We start from the raw sequence: 20905 nt of genomic DNA, 5'->3' as shown, positions 1-20905 counted from the left end.
CTTCCCCAGCCCTCACGCGGGGGTGATCAATCTGAACTTACACAGGGAGAGAGAGTTAGGAACACCACTAAAAGATGGTACCAAAATTTAATGCCAACCAAAATGAAACAATAAAAGCTTCAGCACAGTGTTTTTTATTACCCTCCAGGTTTACAATAAATCATTAGTTAGGCGAATCAAAGCACCAAATCACAAGGACAAGATAAAGTTACATCCTTTGTGCGAGGCTTCTAAGCCTACAGGCTGAATATTCAGCCACTGCTCAACTCATACTTCAGTCAGACTATCCTGATGATCTTGATGATTGTCAAATCTCTCCTCTTTTCCTCCAACAAAATCACAAAACCCAAATACACAAACTCAGGTACTGTCACCACTTCAAAAATCAGTGTTTTTCTGGTTTGGGAACAGCAGTCCCCAGTCAGGTCAGCACACTTGGCTGTCCTTGCCACAGCAGTGGAGAGGGGCACCACTGCTGTGTGTTTAACCAGCTGGACCATCAGGAAAGGTGGGTAAATTTACAAAAGCCACTTGACTCATCTGGGAAATGCACTTAATCAGATTACACCGATGATTCTCAAGAAGGGCAGGCAATGACAGTGCAGTTTGTGTCCTCAGAGGTGAACCATGCTCAGGGTCCTCACCTCCAGAGCTTTTATACAGACCCTGCAAAAAACCTGGAGGAATATCCCACTTCACACCAGCAGTGACCTCTTTGACCACGACCCAAAAAAAAAATAATCTCTTGGCAAATTTCCATCACACAAAAGATATTGCAGCTACAGAGTGGGAAAGGGAAATGTTTGGGGTTGGCAGCGAAATGATGAAGCCCATAATGAGCACAGAGCCCTCTTGTTTTACATATGCAACGTGCTCTGCCTTTCTTAAAGCTGTCACAGAGGCCCTGTGGATAAGTGTGGAGGCGGCATGAGGGCTACAACTAAATGCATGTTGCATTGTTCAGATGTCACAGGAATTGCATTCAGACAGCGTCAGTCTGAAAGGAAAGGAACGGGCCATACCAGCCCACCATCACCAGCTCTGCTAAAAAAAGCCCTCAGGAGAAGAGTTTGACCTTGCATGTGTCAGAAGACTCACAATCCTCATGAACACCTTCTGCACTGGTGGAATTGCCTTTTGGAGCAAAGCTGTTGCTGGTTGTTTTGCAGCAGGCCCAAGCAAATATCTTTGCAAAAATCATTCACCACCACCAAAGCTGTAGGAGGCAAGTCCCTGGGAGGATGCAGGCTCATGAAATGGTGCAGAGTGTTTTAAAGTTCCTCTGGACTGTGATGCTCAGCTCCAGGGATGGCAGTAACACACAAACCAATCTGTCTCTTCACAGTGAGCTCTCTCCCAGTTGGATGTCCCATCCTGGGTGGACCCAGCAGCACCTGGAATGCTGGATTTCATGGGATCAGACTTATTAACCAGAGCTTGTCTGGGGCAAACACAGCTATTAAGGGTAGAATACCTCAGGGGATGTGCAGACAGCTTTTGCAAAATGTTCCATCTGTCCCAGGGAAGCTGTGGCTGCCTCTGGATCCCTGGAAGTGTCCAAGGCCAGGCTGGACAGGGCTTGGAGCAACCTGAGCTAGTGGAAGGTGTCCCTACCTGTGGCAGGGGTGGAACAACACAATAAATTGGGAAAGCAGGGTAGTGAGGCACAGTGGCTCTGAATGCCATGCTAGATCCTGTTGTGCTCATTGAGATTTAGGTTTAATGTGCTGGGTTTTGCTCCACATGTCACAGCTGCCTTCACAGAGGCTGTGCATCAGTGCACACCCTGCTGCACGTAAGATCAAAGTGTCTCTTCTTATCTCAAAGGAACTTTCAACAGCAAGACAGTGTAATTTGAAATCATGCAGCTACCAAACACAGACAGAGATAAAGCTTGTCTCATTTAGCCCATTGCAATAAAGACAGGGAAAAAGCAAAATATTGAGGTCAGCAAGCACATTCAACCCCACGGGACAGCTGCACATCCAAAGGTGTGGCTCCCAACACCCTCCCAGCTCCCAGTGCCTTCTGAAATGTTTCTGATTTGGATGAGACCCACGGGCAGAGCAAGGCCAAAGCCAGGGAGGTGGTGTCCTCCCAGGCAGTCTGCCAAGTGCTGTGTGAGTCCCTGCTGGTCCCTTCTAGCAAGGAGCTGTCTCAGAGTCTGGCCCCGAGCAGGAGGAGCCACCATCCCGCGGGGCAGGGTTGTTGCACTGTCGCCTCCTTGTCCTCTGACCTCCTGAACACGGGGACCAGCTGGCCCAGCACCCCCAGCCTCCATCAACAGCAGCATCTGGAAAAGAAACAACAGCAGGGCTGGCAAGGACTGTCAGAAAGAAGCAGCTCTGTCCGTGGGAAGAGCTGTCAGCTCCCATGAGCTGTATTTGAGCACAAACAGCTCTGCCCCTGTCCACATCACTAACAATATGCTGGAGTCATTAACAGTGAGTGATTGTTTCAGAGGTGTTAATTCTCTGTTCAGCATTTCTGGTATTTGTTCAAGCTACACTTCAGGAAGGCATGAAAGGGAGGGAAAAAAAGGCAATTAGTTTTATGTTTGTTTGAAGGATGTTTCTCTCTTTGTCTTAGTCCAAGCCTAGATAGGAAACAGACCAACCAAACTTGTCTCAGCCACATTTCGAGGTGGTAGGGGCAGTGTTAGCACTTCAGTGAACAACAGCCTGACTGTTCAGCTTTCCCTCCATTGCTTCTCCTATTACACTGATTCTTCTGGACCCTGAGCATGTGAGTGACATAAATTCAAAATCCTGAGAATCACGGAAGCAACACATAAAAGAGGAGATGGGAATGAGAAATGAAGTTACAGTGTTGACAAATGGATGGATGTGAGCTCTGGGAGGGTTGGGTGTGACTGTGAGTGTGTAAAACAGGCTGAAGTGAGGTGTCAGTGACTCCACCATTCAAGGCTCCATGGACTGCCATAGAAACACCTAAAAATTGCCCCCCTGTTCAGTGAAATCTTGGGTTGAAGTGCATTTCAGCCTGGCTCAGCTTGGACACAGCCATGCAGAATGAGTAGTGGGTAAGGCTGTAAACAAAGCCAGTGATAAATGCAGTGCATCAAATTGTGGGTTGGTGCCAGAGCTCTGGGTGCCTGGGATCTGGTGTTATTCAGCATCTAAATTAATGAGCTGGAAGAAGTAAACAAAATGATTAAATTCATAGATGATCCTAAACTGGAAGGAGTTAAGAACATCAGTCAGGAGACAGCAGAGACATACAGTGACCAAGAAGCATTAATAAATGCTTCAAAACAGCATAATAAGATTTTAAGATTAAAATGCACGGTAGCATATCTGGGGAAGAACAGTTTGCAACACGCTGGCTTTATCAAAGGGAAAAACTTAGGAAACAGAGCTGTTTCCTAGGGAGGAGACCTGAGGCTTTCCAGGGATTGTGAATTAGGCAGGAATTCCTATTTTGATACAATTGCAAGGCATGTACATGCAAGAAAACCAAACCCACCTCCTCAAGAGAGCACAGGAATTCAGAAGAGGGCAGGGAAAATATGCCTGTCCCCTTTGCAGGGGCCCAGCTGGGTGCACTGGGCTGGGCAGACTGGGGACAGCCAGGGCTGGCATCACTCCCCAGCCATCAGCTGGCACCCCTGGACACTCCTGGCACAGCTGGGGTGGCCTCCTGGACCAGGGCTGGTCCCTCTCACCTTTTCTCCTGCTGATCTCGCAGGCGCTGCCGCTGTAGCCGAGGGGACACAAGCACTCACACTCTGTTCCTGAAAGCAAGCACATGGAGGGAATTACAGACTGGAGACACAGCTCCCAGCAGGCATCCACTTCTCTCCAGCACTCCATCTTCTGGGAGGAAGGGACAGTGGGTGAAATGTCATCGTTCTTCTCCAGTGCTGAAGGGATTGATACCAATGAAGAGGGGACTGTGACTGCCCTGCAGCCCCTCTCACCTCCCCAGACATTTGTTCCTGCCCTGCAGCTCAACCTCAGACTCACTGGGGCAATTCCACGAGCCAGGGGACCACAGAGTCCTCCTGCTCTTCTCCAAAAGAGATCACAGAATCCTGGCATGGTTTGGGTTGGGAGAGACCTTAAAGGTCATCTCATCCAATCCCCTGGCATGGCAGGGACACCTCCCACTGTCCCAGGTTGTTCCAAGCCCCATCCAGCCTGGCCTTGGACACTTCCAGGCTTCCCTGGGCACCCTGTGCCAGGGCCTCACCCCCCTCACAGCCAGGAATTCCTTCCCAGCATCTCATCTAACCCTGCCTTCCCTGTGGCCTCCTCTGGACTCACTCCAGCAGCTCCATGTAATTTTAGAATTTGGGATTTCAGACCTGGACACAGCACTGCAGGTGGGGCCTCTGGAGAGAGCTCTTGGTAAAGCTGCTAAAGAACAAACTGCAGCATCAAGAAAGAGCAACCAGGACAGGAGGATCCTAACTTGGCTTTGTGACAGAGGAAAAGCCCAATGTCCCTGCTCTGGATGCCCAGGGATGTGCACCCCATGCCAGGAGCCTGGAGAAGAGCTCTTAGGAAAATACATGGTCATTTCAAACCTTTGCAGAGAAGATCCTAAATGAAACACTAACCTGGACTCAGCTCCTACAAAGTTATTTAAACAGAGGTCACCATGAGACAAATGCTTGAAATGCTCAATCAGCTGGCTGGTACCTGAAGTGATCCTTTCTGCATTAGATACAATTTGATGATAACAATTCTCATCAGGACTTTTGCAGATGCAGATTGAAATTAGGCACTTGACAAAATGGTCCCTTTGTTAGAAGCTCTCATCACATCATATATCTCTCGTTCAGGCAGAGCGGTTTTCATTTAATTTGATTATTTTCCCCCTTCATTTTTTTTAAATCACAGCCTGCTTACAGAGGAGGACAGCGTCTATCAGAAACAGGGGGAGGTGGTGGTGGTGGTGATCACTGTGCTTGGCACTTATGTGGTGCTTTTCATCTTCAAAACCCCTTTACAAACACTAATTAATGCTGAGACAGCAGTCACTTCTCCAGGAGGATGGAAGCAATCTCAAAAGGAGGAGACTTAAAGATGTCAAGGATTTTTTTTTTAAATGCATAATTGAGAAGTAACAAATTCTTCTGTAAAACTGATACAGGTAATGGTCACTCCCATGACCAAGACACATCCCTTGACTTTACTGCCTTTACTTACCAGGACTCCATAAACAGAACAACTGTAAAAACACTGAGTAATTCCCTGGTAAAGAAATGGCAGGAAAAACTAAAGAGTGGCTTTCTTCCCATAAATTCCCCACTAATTTCAGTTCAGAAAAGAGGGGCAGGGACCCCTGTACCTCTCAGGAAGGGGATGCCATTCCCGTGGCACGGAGCACAGCGACAGGAGCTGCTCTCCTGCTGGAACTCTTCCAGAGCCCGGCGCAGATTCTCCTTAATTTTGGTGGAATCAGTCAAGTCAGAGGGAGTCACCAGCTCATACAGAGGCTCTGCCTAAAGGGAGGGGAGAAACTGCATTAATTCCCAAGCTCCAAATGCCGTGAGCATCCCAAGGCTTGTCTTGGCTGTGAGGTGCAATCCCCAGGGCCAGCTTCGCTCCGGCACGGACCAGTGCCAGGAAATCCTCCACAAACTGCTTCCTCTGCAAAAAATGCACCCAGAAAGGTGCCCAGCTGCAGGGGGAAATGGAAGATGAGGGGTGCAATCTCCAGGCTTCCCATTGCTATTTGTTAAAACCTTGTGAACAACACGGCCACCCAATACTCCCAGGGATGCTCCCCTTGGTTTCCAACACCAGAGCACTTGGAAATGTTTAACAAAATTCAGCAGCCAAACTGTTGGGTAAGAAACAGGCTAAGCTGTACAGGAGTTTCATTGAATCCTTTCTCATCCATTTTTCTGGTACAGACATTTAGAGATCAGATTTGCTCAAATTTACATTTTCTGAGTGATCTCTTACTCCGATTTTAAAAACATCCCCTACAAAGCATCCACAAAAATCTCCAACAGCCCCCCAGAGGCACCAGCCACGGGGATTCACACCAGCACCTCCACCTTCCCCACTCCTGCACTTCAAGGCTGGTTCCTGTCCTTGTGGAGCCCAGACAAGGGCTTCACTGCCTTCCAGGAGGGAGAGGATTTGATCTCCATCTGCAGATGGGGTCAGGGAGAGAAGACAAGAGTGTGAACGTGCAGGGACTGAGGAGATTTTGGCTCACTCATTAATTTTCCTCCTGAGAACAAGGGAAAGGTAAAGTGGGGTGTCAAAGTCCCACTACTGCCAGTGGGATGATCCTTCCATGTGCCATCAGAGGATCCACCCCAAATTCCCATCCTCACTGCAGAGATGCTGCCTGCACACACAGGAAGCAAGAAAGATCACCCTCCTGCTAGCACAGGCTCAAACCACAACAACTAAAGATTGTTCTAATAATAATAATAAAAAAGCTCATTTCCTGCTGCTGTACATCCACTCTTCATCAATTATCTGTGATCCATACTTTGCTTTTTTGAATTCAGACCATACAAATGAGGAAATACACTGAGAGTGACCTGCCAAGTCCCTCCAGCAGATGATTTATGAACTGATTTGCTTTAGTTTTCCCTAACTAAGCATTCTTGGGCTGACATTTAGTCACACTCCGCTGGTACTTTTGATCTTCAAGCCCCACAGGGATATTGGTATGGAAATGAAGATACCAAATCCAAATTGCATCAGCCTGAGGTTTTTCACTGGGCAGCCTGGTCAGTGATGCCAGGCAAGACAAAGAACACCTCAGCTCCTCATGGGAGGTTTTTGTGTGCGTGGGATTTGGTGCAGAGGGCTGCATTTCTCTTGTCTCCTGCCCTGAGACCTCCCAGTGCATTTCTGGAAGGTCAACCCACAGCACACCAGGGGCTGCAGCAAGTGCCAGATGGGCACTGGCTGTATTTCCAAATTACTGATTTTTGCTTGCTTCACCTTTGTCCAATTCACCTCTTTCTTGAGGAACAACCCCCTTCTACAAATGTAAAGACTTTTGCCTAAAATTAAATTTCACAATGAAAAACAACTATAAACCAACTTCCACAAGAGGCTGTTCTCTTGCACCTTTGTACCATTCACTCATTTTGACATTAAAGATGATGAGGCAGAATTGCTACACACTGCTGCTTGCTCTTTTGCATTTCTAAAACTCTGCAGGATCAAAATTCCTTCAAAGCCCAACTCCTGTTTTTGAGGTTTAGCTCAGCTGCACAAACATCCAGGCATTAACAATGAACCACCTGACCTTCTGAACCAGAAAGAATGGTCACTGGTCCTCACAGAGGCTGATAAATATTAAGGAGAATAGAAGTCCTTATAAAATATATGCTGCCAGATACAATTTTTGGTCAAAGAGAAGGTGGATCATCTGATCTGCCTGGCAGGCAGCAAGAAGTGACATCTGCACAGCCCAGTCAAAGGGTTAAAGCTGTTTACTTTGTGTATTTCCAACCACAGTCCCTTCAAAGTATCACACCTCTGCATTTCTGAACACTTCCAGAAGCTGCTCTGCACAGCAAGGTCTGCTCTTCCTGGGTTTTTTCCTTTCTCTGAATCCTGTTTATTTAAACACAGAGCTCTCCAAGGCAAAGAGTTCTCTTGAGGAGGGAGTGCAGGGTGCAGTACCTTCAGCTTTATGATCTCAGGGTTGTACTGCACAGCATCTCCCCACTGCTGCATGAGCTGGGCTGTGGGCAGGTCCTTGTGGGCCAGCCTGGTGACCTCTTCACTCGCTCCACCACGGACCAGGGCCACGAAATCCTCCACAAACTGCTTCCTGGCAGTGCTGTCTGTGAAAGGAATGCACTCAGGAAAGTGCCCAGCTGTGCCCAGGCTGTGCCTGTGTGGGCTGCAGTTATCAGCTCACAGCAAAAACGCTCCCATGCAGGACCTGTCCCACTTGGAGGGCAAAGGAAAAAGGTGTTCCTCACCTGGTTTCCTGCAAAGTGTGCTCTGTGTCCCTCCTGCTCCCTTGCAGAAACTCCCTATCCTGCACCCTGCATCCCTCCACAATTCCTTCCCCGTGGTTTTAGGTCCTTCCACAGCCCGATGCTCCTCACCACCAGGAACATCCCCTGTTCTCCTCCAGGTATTCCCAACCCTCCTCCCATGCACACCCCCAGCTCCCCACATCCCCAGAGGCTCCCACACCACCATCACCCCCCTGTTTTCCCCGTCAGGATGCAGAAAGAGGCCTGCTGGCTTGCCCTGCTGAGAGCTGGGGGTTGATATTTAACACAGCAGGTGGGGAATGGTTCATCTGTCCCTGCTCCTCCTTGGGATGCTGAGCAGATATTTACTCCCCACACAGAAAACCTTGGAAAAACCCCAAGCTCTGAGACATTTCCCCCTCTGTTAAGCCTGGCTGGGGTTAGCCAGCAGACTCAAAAGTGGTTGTGGGGGAGTGAGGAGATACTTCAGGCAGGCAAGACCACAAAATCTTCCTTTCACTACGACAAAGAAACAAAGTGGCAGAAGTGTTTCCTGCTTACCTCCAATCTCTTTCAAAAGGGCTTTACAGCCCCCTAAATCCACTCCAAGCCCCAGAGTGACTTTACGAAGATTCACAGCAATGTTAAAGCCCTTCTGTGCACATTTCTGGACATCGCTCAGAGAAAAACCTTAAACACACAAAAATTGTAAGGTTTTAGCACAACTGTTCTGTGTTTTATGTCCACGTATACAGAAAATGAGAGTTGATATGTATTTCTGGTTTAGGAAAAGAAGAAAAAAAGATATGATGAAGAAGATTGTTTTTTGGTGGTTTTTTTTTGATATTTAACAGAACCATTTGAAATGGAATCTCTGTGTTTTACAGAACTCTGAAGCCAAGTGGAAATGCAAGGTAAATGCTGGAAGAGAAGGATTTTAGTCACCCACGCAGCTGTACTGGGCTAAACAGAGCTGCAGTGGGTAGGAAAACAGTGGATGTCTAACCACAGACTACCCAGCACCCCTCCCCACCCCCAGGATCCAGGATTTTACGAGGAATAGATGAAATAGCTTTTCCTCCCTTTACCAGCTCACATCTCCAATTCTCTGCTGCCAGCAGAGCCTTCAGTGCTTCATGGAAATTTAGGTTGGATATCAGGGAACATTTCTTCACCCAAAGGGTTTTCAAGCCCTGGAAGAAGTTTCCCAGGGGAATGGTGGAGTCACCAACCCCAGAGAGATTCACAGGACATGTGGATGTGGCACTTGGGGACATGGTTCAGTGATGGCCTTGGCAGTGCTGGGTTAAAAGTCAGACTCTGTGATCTCAGAGAGCTTTTCCAGCCTAAAGGATTCCATGATTCCTTCTCAGATGTGGCAGATTGGATTCTGAGTGAGAGCAGAGCAAGTACCAACCACATCACACAATGTGTGGTACCAGATCTGCAAAAGAAAATTCCAGTTCCAGCACAGACGGTGCAAACATAATGAGGGATTTGAAGGGAAAAACCTGAATTCTCAGGCTGGACCTACAAAACCCTGCTGAGAACTTCCAGCCCAGTTCAGCACTTATGTGAAAATGTTGTTATTCCTGCAGTGTCCTGGTCTGGGTCAGCAGACATTGAGCATTTTGATGCAAACAATAATACACTTTAGTTCAAACAGACGTGGCTTGTGTTGTGCCCACAGCTGAGAAATTGGGAAACTGTTAGAATCAGAACACCTGAAATGTGAATCTAAATTCTGCCCCTCTCTCTGACTCTGGGGTAAGGAACTTCCCACACAGCAGAAGAACAAACAGAGAATTACACAAAGCAGAGCCCAGCAAATGCCTCTGCAAACAGACAGCAGAGGCAGTTCCTCACTCCCCTGCCAATGAATAAATAGTTGAGAGTGCAGCTATTGATTAATGTCACACTGCTCGCTCTGTCCTACACAACAATCATCATTTCTCACAACAAAGAGCCAGAGCCAAAGAGCAGGAGCAATGTCAGGCACGAGAGTCACCCAGCAAATTATTTACTGTTTCCTACGTGCTGGAAAAGCTCTCCGGGCTAAAGGTGTTTTAAAACTGCCATTTGAAAGGCAGTGGAAAAAGATCTTGGGTGAAGGTTTTCAAAGCTCACAGAAGTGTTGAGATCCACGATTCTCATTCATCTCAACATCTTGTCAGCCTCTAAAATGTGTTGTCTAAAATGCCTGCCACAGGGCCTTTCTTTGTGAACTAAATCCAGCTCACGATGCTGAGCATGCCTTGAAAACCTCTTTACTGAGCACTTCTACTCCCACATTTCCTGCAGGATCTCTCTGAGAGGCTGCTGACTCCTTCTTCCATCACCTCCCTCTCCTGACCTCAGAGCTGAGCCATCCCTGCGTGCCTGCAGAGAGGTTTTCCCACCTAAAATCCGGCCCCAAAGTGCAGAGGAGAGTTTTCTGCAAGAACAAGGACATGTGAACATGAGCAATCCAACTCCAGCCCATACAATGAGAGATTCATCGTATTTGGAGACATGAACAATCTAAGCCTCTGTGAGAGAATCAGAGTATTGGGATAGGTAAGCAGTTAGGCCAAGAACTTGCAAGGCTGTGAGAAAGGAAGAGGGGGATGCAGAACTGGATAAAAAGCAGCACATAGAAATCTGCAAAACCACTGTGTGAGCAGTAAATGTCAAACCAACCACTGCAGGCAGAGAGGCGCGCGCTTTTAGGGCTCGCCCAATTGTAAAGCAGCATGTAAAGCGTGCTCAGTACCTCAGCAAAGTATCAAGATGGACAGAACTTTGTAATAAACGTAATAATAAATAAATCCACTTGATGGTGTTGATCACGGGGTGATGCCCCACTCCTGATCCCCTGCACACCACAGCTCCTCCCCAAAGCAGGACGCACCCGCCTGGCGGAGCTGGTGGCCGTTCAGCACCAGGGTGTACTCGTAGGTGCCTCCCACCGTGGCCTCCTGGATGAAATGTGTCCCGAAGTCCCGGTAGAGCTCCCGGTACTCCCCGTAGCTGTACTCGGCGGGGAGCTGCCGCAGGCGCTGCAGGAACTCGTGGTGCAGCATCAGCCCTCGCGGTTTCAGCTTGTACACGCCCACGGCCAGCTCAGAACGGGCGTGGAGGAACTTGCTGGACTGCAGGGAAGGCACAGGAGGGACATTTTTGGTATTTTTGGGCTTGAGAGATTGTAGCCTGCTGGTAGCTGCTAACTCCTTTCCCAAGGGAAAAGTTATCACCGCGGGGCCTAACCAGAAATGAGACTCGGGGACAGATCTTGGTTCATCGGGCATGCAGGGCAGGAAGACCCCATTTATTTACAAAAACCACTTTTATACATTTCCTATGAGGCCTGTGGATTGGAGGATGGAATTCCCACCTCCCCACCACACTGGTTAAGGGGACTGTCACACAGTCTTGTTTGTCCCAGCATGGAATGTAAAAACAATGGCTATGTTTGTGGAACATAGCTGGTGTTTACATTAAAAGAGTGTGAGAAGGTACAGTCTTCTCCTTTAATATGAACGCTCAGGCAGCTAGGAAAAAACCTCATGGCAACAAAAAGTTTCTTAGGAAAGCTTCTCCCCAAAACAGTCTTGGCAGATCAACTATCCTTCCCCAAAACAATCTTTTCTCCAGGTTTTGCCTTTCTGGTTCTCAGAGAAAAAAGTTTTGGCTGTTTCTCTAGTTTGACCAATGGCACTGGGGAGGTGTTAGTCCTGTTCACCAATTGTGTTAAGTCGGTATCAAAACACCTTATAAAATCAGACAATTAAAGCCTTTTTTTATGCCTTTTGCCTTCTGAAATATTTGGAGTCTTTAGTTCATGTCCTACAGCGACACAGGAGGATCCAGGAGGAGGGAGGGATGTCACTCTCATGGCATTGGGAATCTGTTATTTGCAGGTAAACCATCAGGGCTGGTCAGGATTTATTGATTTCACAGTTTCCAACCAGAAATCTTGTAACTGGAAATGTCCTAATTAACTTTTGCAAAAGCAGAACTTTTTAGCAGGAAAAGTTCCTAAGAGTCAGGGCATGGCTGGGACACAGGAAAAGGCAGGGTCCAGGTTCTGATGTGGCACATCCAGAATGCAAGGACACCTCAGCATCCTGCAGGACCACTTTACCCCCAATAAAACTTCATCTCTCACAAGCTCTCTCCTGAAAAGTTCTGACACCCGAAATCATGAATTGTATGGGAAATGGTCATTCTCTGGCTGAGCCACATTCATCCTTGTATTTCACAGAATATGCCCTTATAAAAACTGAAAGAAAACACAAACAGTCTCTCTCTCTCACACACATACACACATATATTTATATGTCTCTGTGTAGATAAATATCTAAACATGAATAATTTTTTCTCTCCCCTTTCTGGAAGGGAAGTCTAGAAAATGTCTTCCATTATGTTCAAAGGATTTGGTGTTTGGTTGTCTGGGCCAGCAGTACAAGCACATCGGGGAGGGATCAGTATAGATTGCTGCAGCTTATATAATAAAATCAAGACCTAATATTTGGTTTTCTTTGTGGATATCTGTTGCAAATGCTTCTCATCAACCTCTGATCTTGTTGTGAGAAATTCCACTTTGCAGGAAGCAAATGCAAGGAATACTTTGCCATTCCTGAGTACACTTTATACTGAAAGGACACACAGATTGCTGATACTATGACACCACTGATAAGAGCTACCTTTGCTTATGGCAATAACAGATGAAAAAAAAGAAAGCAAATGATGGCAGTTGTAGGAGTGATAGATTCAAGTTGCACAGGCTTTGTAGCTTCCATTTTTCCCTACAAACATTCAAAGGTGGATGCCCAGCAGGGCAGTGGACAGAGCACACTGAGAATCAGAGAATATCCACAGCTGGGAGGGACCCACAAGGATCACTCTCAACAAGTTGTGGCTGATTTCAAAGGTCAAGCAGCCCAGATCCTGCCTGAGAGCTGAACGGAAAAGCTCCTGGATGCTGCAAACACAAAGGAAGGCATTGTGGGGACAGTCAAGACTTGAACAAATGGCAGAACCCAGTTGGGGAAAGGATTTGATTTATCCCAGTCCCGGCTGCTGACCTGAGGAGGAGCCTCAAACCAACACTCACACACATATAGAGAATATGTTAGCAGGGAATTAAGTGGAGCAGTACTTACACTTGAAGAAAATCTTTTCATCCTCTGCATGAACTTCTTGAACCTCATGTCATTTGAACTGTAACCAAGTTCAAACACTTTTGGTATTTTTATACCGAAGCTGAAGCTTGTCTGTGAAGCCTTTGCCTTCAGAACAGTGCTTTCATAATTTGAGTAGGAGTCATATTCGTTCATTGTAAATTCATATTTGCCTTTGGTCTAAACAGAAAGGAAAAACAACACATCTCATTTCCTGCACAGTGATTGTACACCTGAAGCGTGGGGAAGGAATGCAGACACAAATATACTCGTGAATTAATGCTTGCACTTTGAAGATGAAAAGCCTTGTATAATTGCAAAGCACTATTATTATTAACACAGGTACTTCAAGAATACTTCATTTACAGCAGCAGGAAAGCTCCTATCTCCTCCATACGGCAAGGTCCTCAGGCTTTCACTTAATATGTCAATCTTATGCAAAGAAGGTGAAATCTTAAACACAGGCATCAATTAAAAGCATAAATTCTGAAAGGAAAAGGGTTCCTGGTGGGCAGCACTCAAAAACATCATGTCATCAGCACTAACGTCAAATATATAACATTTGAAATACAGCTTTGATGCATGACAGGAACAAGTTTTCACACACAATCACACAGAATCATTAGGTTGGAAGAGAACTCCAGGATCATCAAGTGCAACCCAACCCTAACCTGAACTAAACCATGGCACCAAGTGCCACATCCAACCTTTTCTTGAACACATCCAGAGATGGTTTTTACACAAAGCACGTGGTGTGTTCACCATTGTGGAGTGCAGGGGGTACGAGGATGTTCTAGAACAGGGTGAAAATCAGCCTGATCCTATTGACTGTCACGTATTTTGTGATCTTTTTTACAGAATGATCCAGCAATGAAGCTTTGGGCACGAAATGCATTGGAATATGTGTGTGTAGGTCTGTCTGGCACCTACCTCTGGGGTGTAGCTTTCTATGTTGTAGGGCTTCCTGAACCTCGTGTCCGTGATGTAGTGGGGAGAACAGCCCCCAGCGTAGTACCTGTGATCAAGGACCATCCCCTCCAAGCTGTTGGTGAGGACATTCAACCTGCAGGTGAAGCAGGACAGCAATATTTTTAGAGCTAAACACTAAACGCCTTGGCTGAGAAAGGCAAAAGATTGTTTTATTTGGCCACAGGCTCTTTGTTTTTTTATTCTGAAACTCCAAAAGAAAGCCTGGCCTCTTTCACTGTCCAACCAACTCAGTGCTGCAGAAGAACTTGACTAATGAGAAAAAGCAAGAGGCAAGAGCTGAATTTTGACACTTGATGAATATAAATGGCAATTTTCATCCCCCAGCTGTGAATGGCATCAGTTTTACTGCCACCAGCACTGGCAGCTTTGTGACCTTTACTGGGACTCTCCAGAAAGAGCAGAACAAACTGGACCAGCCAACCCCTCACCCCACCAGGCTGCTCCACCCTGAGCAGCCCCAAATATCCACAGAGTCCATCAGAACCTTCAGAGGCAGGTTTGCCAATCCACGCCATCAATCCAGGCTGATTTTTAATTCACACTTCTTCATTCTGGTTTATCAGCCACAATCTTTGCCAGGTTAGTCAAGGGTCAACCAGAGGCTGGTAGATAACAGTAAAAATTGTTAGGGAACAAGAAAAGAGGTACTCAAGCAACAGGTCAACTAATCCTTGAAACCACAGGGGGTTTTCCTTTGATTTCAGTGGGTGATGGACAGAAACCTTGACCTCTCTGCTCTAAGGAAGGATGTAGCACTGCAGTTTGTGGAGATGAGGAGATTAAACCCCACCACTTGCTTTTCCCACTGCTGCTGGTGGGGTGAAACTTCATCAAAACCCCCCCACCAATAACTTCCAGTGCTCCAGGACTCTGTTGGATCTGCCTCTCCTGATTTTGGGGAGAGAAGCTGCATGGTAATGACTCTGAAGCTGTAAAAAAATTAACTCTAATTTTAGAACAATCTGGGAAAAAAGGGAAGTCCACTAAAAGCAAATCAATGAGCAATTGTAGCTTCAAAGAGATGAGAAGCATGTTCCTATAATTGTCCAACATTATTTTTAATTTTGATTAAACTCAGAAGCACAAAGCATTAGCAATGACATGTGCAGCAGCCATATCTCCAGAGAATAAGGAGGAAAATTATATTTTTTCCATGCAATATGATTTTCCTTTTTCTTTTTTTTTTTTAATGTAAAAAGCAATTTTTTCCCTGCAGAGTAAGAAAAAAATCCCTCTTTTCACACAGTCTGATCTTACAGAAAGTTGTCACAATCTTAGCCTGCAAAGGCTGAATCAATTCAGACTTAGATTTTAATCCCCACAGAGCTGCTAATATGCAGGTTTACCCCACCCCACTCACACAAAGCACAAAAATTCCACCATCACTCAACGTCAAAGAAGAAATCAAAGGAATTTGCACACCTTTCCCCCTCCCCACCAAACCAATACAGGGTGTAAGAATACAAACGCAAGGAATCACAGAATGGTTTGGGTTAGGAGGGACCTTTAAGGGTCATTTAGTCCCATGCCCAGCCATGGGCTGGGACACCTTCCACTGTCCCAGGTTGTTCCAAGCCCTGTCCAACCTGGCCTTGGGCACTTCCAGGGATCCAGGGGCAGCCACAGCTTCTCCGACCCTGTGCCAGGGCCTCAGCACCCTCACAGGAGTGAATTTATTCCCAATACTCCATCTAATCCTGTCCTCTGGCAATGGGAAGCCATTCCCCCTTGTCCTGTCACTCCAGCCCTCTGTAAATCATCTCTCTCCCTCTTTCTTGTCGACTCCCTCAGGTACTGAAAGGCTGCAATGAGGTCACCCCAGAGCCTTCTCTAGGCTGAACAATCCCAATTCTCTCAGCCTTTCCTCTTAGCAGAGCTGCTCCACCCCTCTGATCAACTTGGTGACCTTCCTGTGGGCTTGCTCCAACAGGTCACTGTCCCCCAGGCTTTGGATCAGGTTCCTGGATCCCAGCTCACTCCTGGGAAAAACTTCTCCAGCTTTTCTTTGTTCAGAGTTTGTCTGAAGCCACATTGGAGCATCCTCAGCCTTAAGTGAGAGAGCATCTCACCACAGTCACAGGCTTACCCTTTTGCCAGATTCTCTACTCCCCAGTACTCTTCCATCTTCTGCTCACATTTCCTGAACACTTTTTTGCAGTTTTTCTCATCTGAGTAGTCCCCACAGTCGTCATCCCCATTGCAGAGCAGCCTCCGGGCAATGCATCTCCCTAGGATGGAAGGGGAAAGTCACTCATAAAACAATCTGTGATCCCTGACATGGAGTCTAGGAGCAAAACAGAAAATTCATGGAATGAATGGTTCAAATCTAGCTGGAAAAAAACAACAACTCTTCTCTATCTGTGTGGATCCCTGAAGTTCATCTGCTCAGTTTCACTCAAAAGCGTTATAATCTTAAAATCCTTGCTCATCTTAGCAAAAACCCCACAATAATTAAAAGTATTAAAAAGCATAGAATGTTTTTGGTATTTTTTTTTTTTCATTTTGAGAGGACTAACATGCTGTTTCAGCAGGCCTTGTATATGGTATTATTCTTTTTCTCTCTTCCCATGTCTGCAATTACTGAGTGTTTCCAGTCTCACCAAAACACTGGAAGAAGGAGAGCAGAGGCTTTTCCCTTGCCCCATCTCAGGTGCTGAGCTCCTGTTGCTGTCGCTTGTGCTACAGATTCTGCTGATATAACCAGCTCATGATTTCCTGTTGGGAGATCCTAAAAATGCATGGGATGCATTGGGATCTATCCTAATAGATTTGATGCATGGCAGGAACAAGTTTTCACACAGAATCACACAGAATCATTAGGTTGGAAGAGAACTCCAGGATCATCAAGTGCAACCCAACCCTAACCTGAACTAAACCATGGCACCAAGTGCCACATCCAGAGATAGATGGTGAACACATCCAGAGATGGTTTTCACACAAAGCACGTGGTGTGTTCAACATGAGGATGTTCTAGAACAGAGTGAAAATCAGCCTGATCCTATTGGGCGTCAAGAATTTCGTGGAATTCTCCAATTCTCAAAGCCACGGACAAAAACACAAGCATGGAAGGAGCCAGGTGAATTCCTGGCATCCCTCTGGCCCTGAAAACTCCTGCAGGAGCACAAAGTTCAGCGCAGTGGCATCAGAAGTGACACCTGATTGTCTGAGCAGCACCAGCCCCCAGCCCCTCACCTGTGACTGCACACACAAAGCCGTCACACCGAATTCTGTTCCTGCAAGGGCTGCCTGTGACACACTCCTCAGCCTCCCTGTCAGAGGAATCACAGGCATCTCCACCAAACTGAGAGGGCTGTTCCAGGCGGGCAAATCTGTACTGTGGTGAGACAAAAAATATTGACTCGAGTGCGCAGAAATGGTGAATTTTACGCTCCTCTGGGTGAAAAACAAACTTCGTGTCGCCGAGGTCTGATCTAAGCGCACTCTGTCATATTAAAAGGGAAAAGTGCCAGCACAGAAGTGTGATGTTGATAATTTGCCGTGTTTCAAAGGTTTCTGATCTGCGACAGTTTTAATTTTACTGAGGAAGGGTTGAGGACTGGGAGGGATGAAGGAAAGTTTGCTTTTCTTTGACAGTTTGTTTAAATGAGCCTGACAGTGCAGTGCGGGACTTTGCAAGAGTGAGGAAGGATTCAGTTCCATCTCCTCTCTTTCAATTAGTGCTGGTAACGACATCCCTTGTTATTTTCTGTCAGTGTATTTACTTGTCCCTCTGTATCATTAGGGATTTTTTTCCGCCCACAACACTGCTGTGAAGCAGTCAATTACTCCATCCAATATGTTACCCCTCCTTTTTTCCCCAGCTTCTGAGATTAACTCTTTGATACGAAGCTTCACTCTCCCCCAGCTCCCATCACTGGTTATTTCTGCTTAAGCCTGGGAACAGCTCCTCCAACTTGTTAGCAGAGGTCTCTCTAGCAACGGGGATTTTGCTTTTCACGCTGTTGGGATCATTACTTCCATTTGATGGGGCTTCTTGGGTGGAAAATTCTGTCTGGCAGACAAGAAAAAAGCATCTTAATCCTCAGAGGCACCGAGTGTCTGCAGGTCCCACAGGGGACCATTAGTGGGGAAGGTGCCTCGCACTGATGCTGGAAGGACAGGACTGTGTTGGAAAGTCCCTGCAAAGCCTGGCTTTGCACCTTCTCAGGACAGTGAGACATCCTGGAAAGCACTGGAATTACTGGGGGTGGTGAGCTGAAGAGCTGAAAGCCACCTGAAAGCAAAACCCACAGTCTCACCTGTACGGGGCTTTCTTCGGCAGCGCCCCTTGTTTTGCCCAACCCCACGGACAAAAAGGACAAGGCTCAAAGGGGGTCCCACCTCCTGGTTCCTCGGTGGTCTCCAGGCCTCACACACTCACCCTTTTCTTCTGGCAGGGGTCACACTTGCTCCAGGAGGACCAGGCGGAGAGGGCGCAGTCGCGGGGCTGCGGCGGGGCTGCGGCGGAGCGGGCGCGCCTGTCCCCAGGGCTCGGCGACTCCTGGCCACTGTGCCCAACAACATGAGAGCCTCAGGCCGTGGCACTGAGAGCTGGGAGCACCTGGCACCTCGAGAGCCTCAGGCCGTGGCACTGAGAGCTGGGAGGACCTGGCACCTCGAGAGCCTCAGGCCATGGGACTGAGAGCTAGGAGCACCTGGCACCTCGAGAGCCTCAGGCCATGGGACTGAGAGCTGGGAGGACCTGGCACCTCGAGAGCCTCAGGCCGTGGCACTGAGAGCTGGGAGGACCTGGCACCTCGAGAGCCTCAGGCCATGGGACTGAGAGCTGGGAGCACCTGGCACCTCGAGAGCCTCAGGCCATGGGACTGAGAGCTAGGAGCACCTGGCACCTCGAGAGCCTCAGGCCATGGGACTGAGAGCTGGGAGGACCTGGCACCTCAGCCTGTGCCTGCATGAATCCTGCACCAAGAACTAACGCTCACCACGCCCTGCATGCAACTTCTGCACTGCAGTCCTCGTCCTGATGGCATTGATTCCACTGGCACCGATTCCGTATGGAACCTGATCCACTCTCCACTGGGAGCTAAACCCAGGGAAACTAAACCCAGGGAAACTAAACCCAGGGAAACTAAACCCATGGTCCACCAATCTGGGCTTCACCTCAGGCTCTACAAGCAGTAAAGCCTTCATCACCAGTTGCTGCCCTCGCTCTGTGGCTCCAAGGTCAGATACTCCCATGACAAACTTCAGTCCCAAGGAAAGGCCTGGCATGCACTCAGCATTTCTGAAAACCAGGCTTAAGTGTCTCTCTTTTCCCAGCAGCCCATTTTTCCCCCAAACTGGCCAAAGCCACTAGCCTTAGATTCAACTCTCAGTTCACAGTCATTAACCCATTAATCCCTTTCAGCCCAGTAACAAACTTGAACCCCAAATGTGAGCCTTTACTCTTCACCCCGGCCACGATCTCACTCCCTCACGTGACAGCTGTCTCCAAGGTTTCCACAATGCCACAGTTAAGATGCTGCCTCCTCTTTTGGTGGACTCAAGATTTCTGATTAAATCTTTGTCCCGGACAAATGCTCCCTTGTTGCACCTCCTTCAAGTGGGGAGCTTTAGTAAAATGTTCACAATTAGTTTCTTTTCATACTCAGTTTGACAAGGAAACTACCACTGTGATATTCACAATTCTTCCACCCCGACAAGGAACAGCACCAGCTGAAGCTTTAAGTATGATTTAGTACCTGGCATGGGGTTCCCATTATAGCATATTAAAAATCACACGGAATAAAGGAATTACAAAACCTCATCAGCTTGCTGAGGCATGAAATCAAAGCTCAAAGTTCAGAGAACAGTGCAAAAATATAGTTAGATTGGAAAGATTACAAGATGCAGTTCTCTGAAACAGCAGAATCTCTTACACCAGCAGAGAATGGAACAGCCTCAGCCGCATTCTCACCATTTCTGCACTGGAAGGAAACAACCCCGTGTGTGCCCAGCACTCTGTGGCACAGCCAGCACGGAGGGAGGCTGCGTGCTCGAACAATTCCACGTTACAACACGAGCATGGCAATTTGTCAGCTCCAATTTATCACCAGGACTGCTCCTCTGAAGGCGGAAAACGCCGCCCTACGCTGAGTGCAGAGCGACGTCTTCTGCCGTTCATTCGAGACGCAGAAATCACTCACAACACCAATTACTGCCCGTACAACATCAGAGCCTGTGCTCATCCTGAGTGTTTCTGGTGTCCTCCCTTGTGGCTCCAGAACCTCTCACTCACCCAAAGCCACGAGCAGTGTGGGTTTCCAGCACGGCACAGAGCAGCAGCAGCACTCGGACGGGGCGTGGAGCGCTCATCGCGCCGGGGCACCGCTGTGATCCTGCACCACCAGCACCCCAAACCTGCCTGCCCGTGGGGGTTCCAGCAGGGTTCAAGCTCAAAAAGAGAAACTGCCCAGCTGCAAACAGCAGTGACCCAGCACCTGGCAGGCTCACAAGGTAAACGCTGCCGATGTTAGCACACGGCTTTCCGGAGAGCGGGGAGGGAGCAAAGCTCTGCCCAGCAGCAATTTGCACTTTCATTTGTAATGCTCCTTTCAAGGGACGGGGAAAATGAATATTTCAACGGACGGAACATATTTGAGTCTTGGCAAGGAGGAAGTGATAAGTAAACTCAAGTCAGCTTTCTAGGAATGGAGTGCAGAATCATTTATTTATTGCTGCTTTTCATGTCTGTCTTCCAGAGGAAGGTCAGACACGAGGCAGAAGCACTTATTCTCATGCCTCAGGGAAAGCCTCATCCCTGAGAGTGCCCTTCCCTGTGTCTCCTGCTGCTGGGGAGGACAAGAGCCCCAGCCCTGGC

The 20905-nt window shown here is 47.7% G+C and overlaps 1 protein-coding gene across 1 annotated transcript; it reads right to left on the bottom strand.

Moving 5' to 3' along the window:
* Positions 1 to 135: 135 nt before the first annotated feature.
* C8B (complement C8 beta chain) lies at positions 136 to 20534 on the bottom strand. The gene is made up of 12 exons (XM_063406801.1): positions 20324 to 20534; positions 18467 to 18593; positions 17278 to 17419; positions 16172 to 16313; positions 14026 to 14158; positions 13078 to 13275; positions 10824 to 11064; positions 8495 to 8623; positions 7629 to 7792; positions 5317 to 5470; positions 3686 to 3754; positions 136 to 2293 (listed from the first exon to the last, which is right to left on the bottom strand). The coding sequence occupies exons 1-12, from the start codon at positions 20398 to 20400 to the stop codon at positions 2142 to 2144; spliced, it is 1728 nt and encodes a 575-aa protein (XP_063262871.1). The 5' UTR covers positions 20401 to 20534; the 3' UTR covers positions 136 to 2141.
* Positions 20535 to 20905: the final 371 nt, after the last annotated feature.

The sequence above is a fragment of the Prinia subflava genome, chromosome 10, assembly GCF_021018805.1.
Source record: "Prinia subflava isolate CZ2003 ecotype Zambia chromosome 10, Cam_Psub_1.2, whole genome shotgun sequence".
NCBI lineage: Eukaryota > Metazoa > Chordata > Aves > Passeriformes > Cisticolidae > Prinia > Prinia subflava.
Note: the sequence above shows the minus strand (reverse complement) of the source record. Positions and strands in the feature narration are given on the sequence as shown.

Excerpts from the sequence above, each read along its gene's own strand:
- C8B (XM_063406801.1), bottom strand. The coding sequence starts at position 20,400 with ATGAGCGCTCCACGCCCCGTCCGAGTGCTGCTGCTGCTCTGTGCCGTG. Across the intron at positions 11,065-13,077 it reads TGAAAAGATTTTCTTCAAGT|TCCAGCAAGTTCCTCCACGC; the intron begins GTAAGTACTGCT and ends CCTTCCCTGCAG. Across the intron at positions 5,471-7,628 it reads CTGAGATCATAAAGCTGAAG|GCAGAGCCTCTGTATGAGCT; the intron begins GTACTGCACCCT and ends CCCTCCCTTTAG.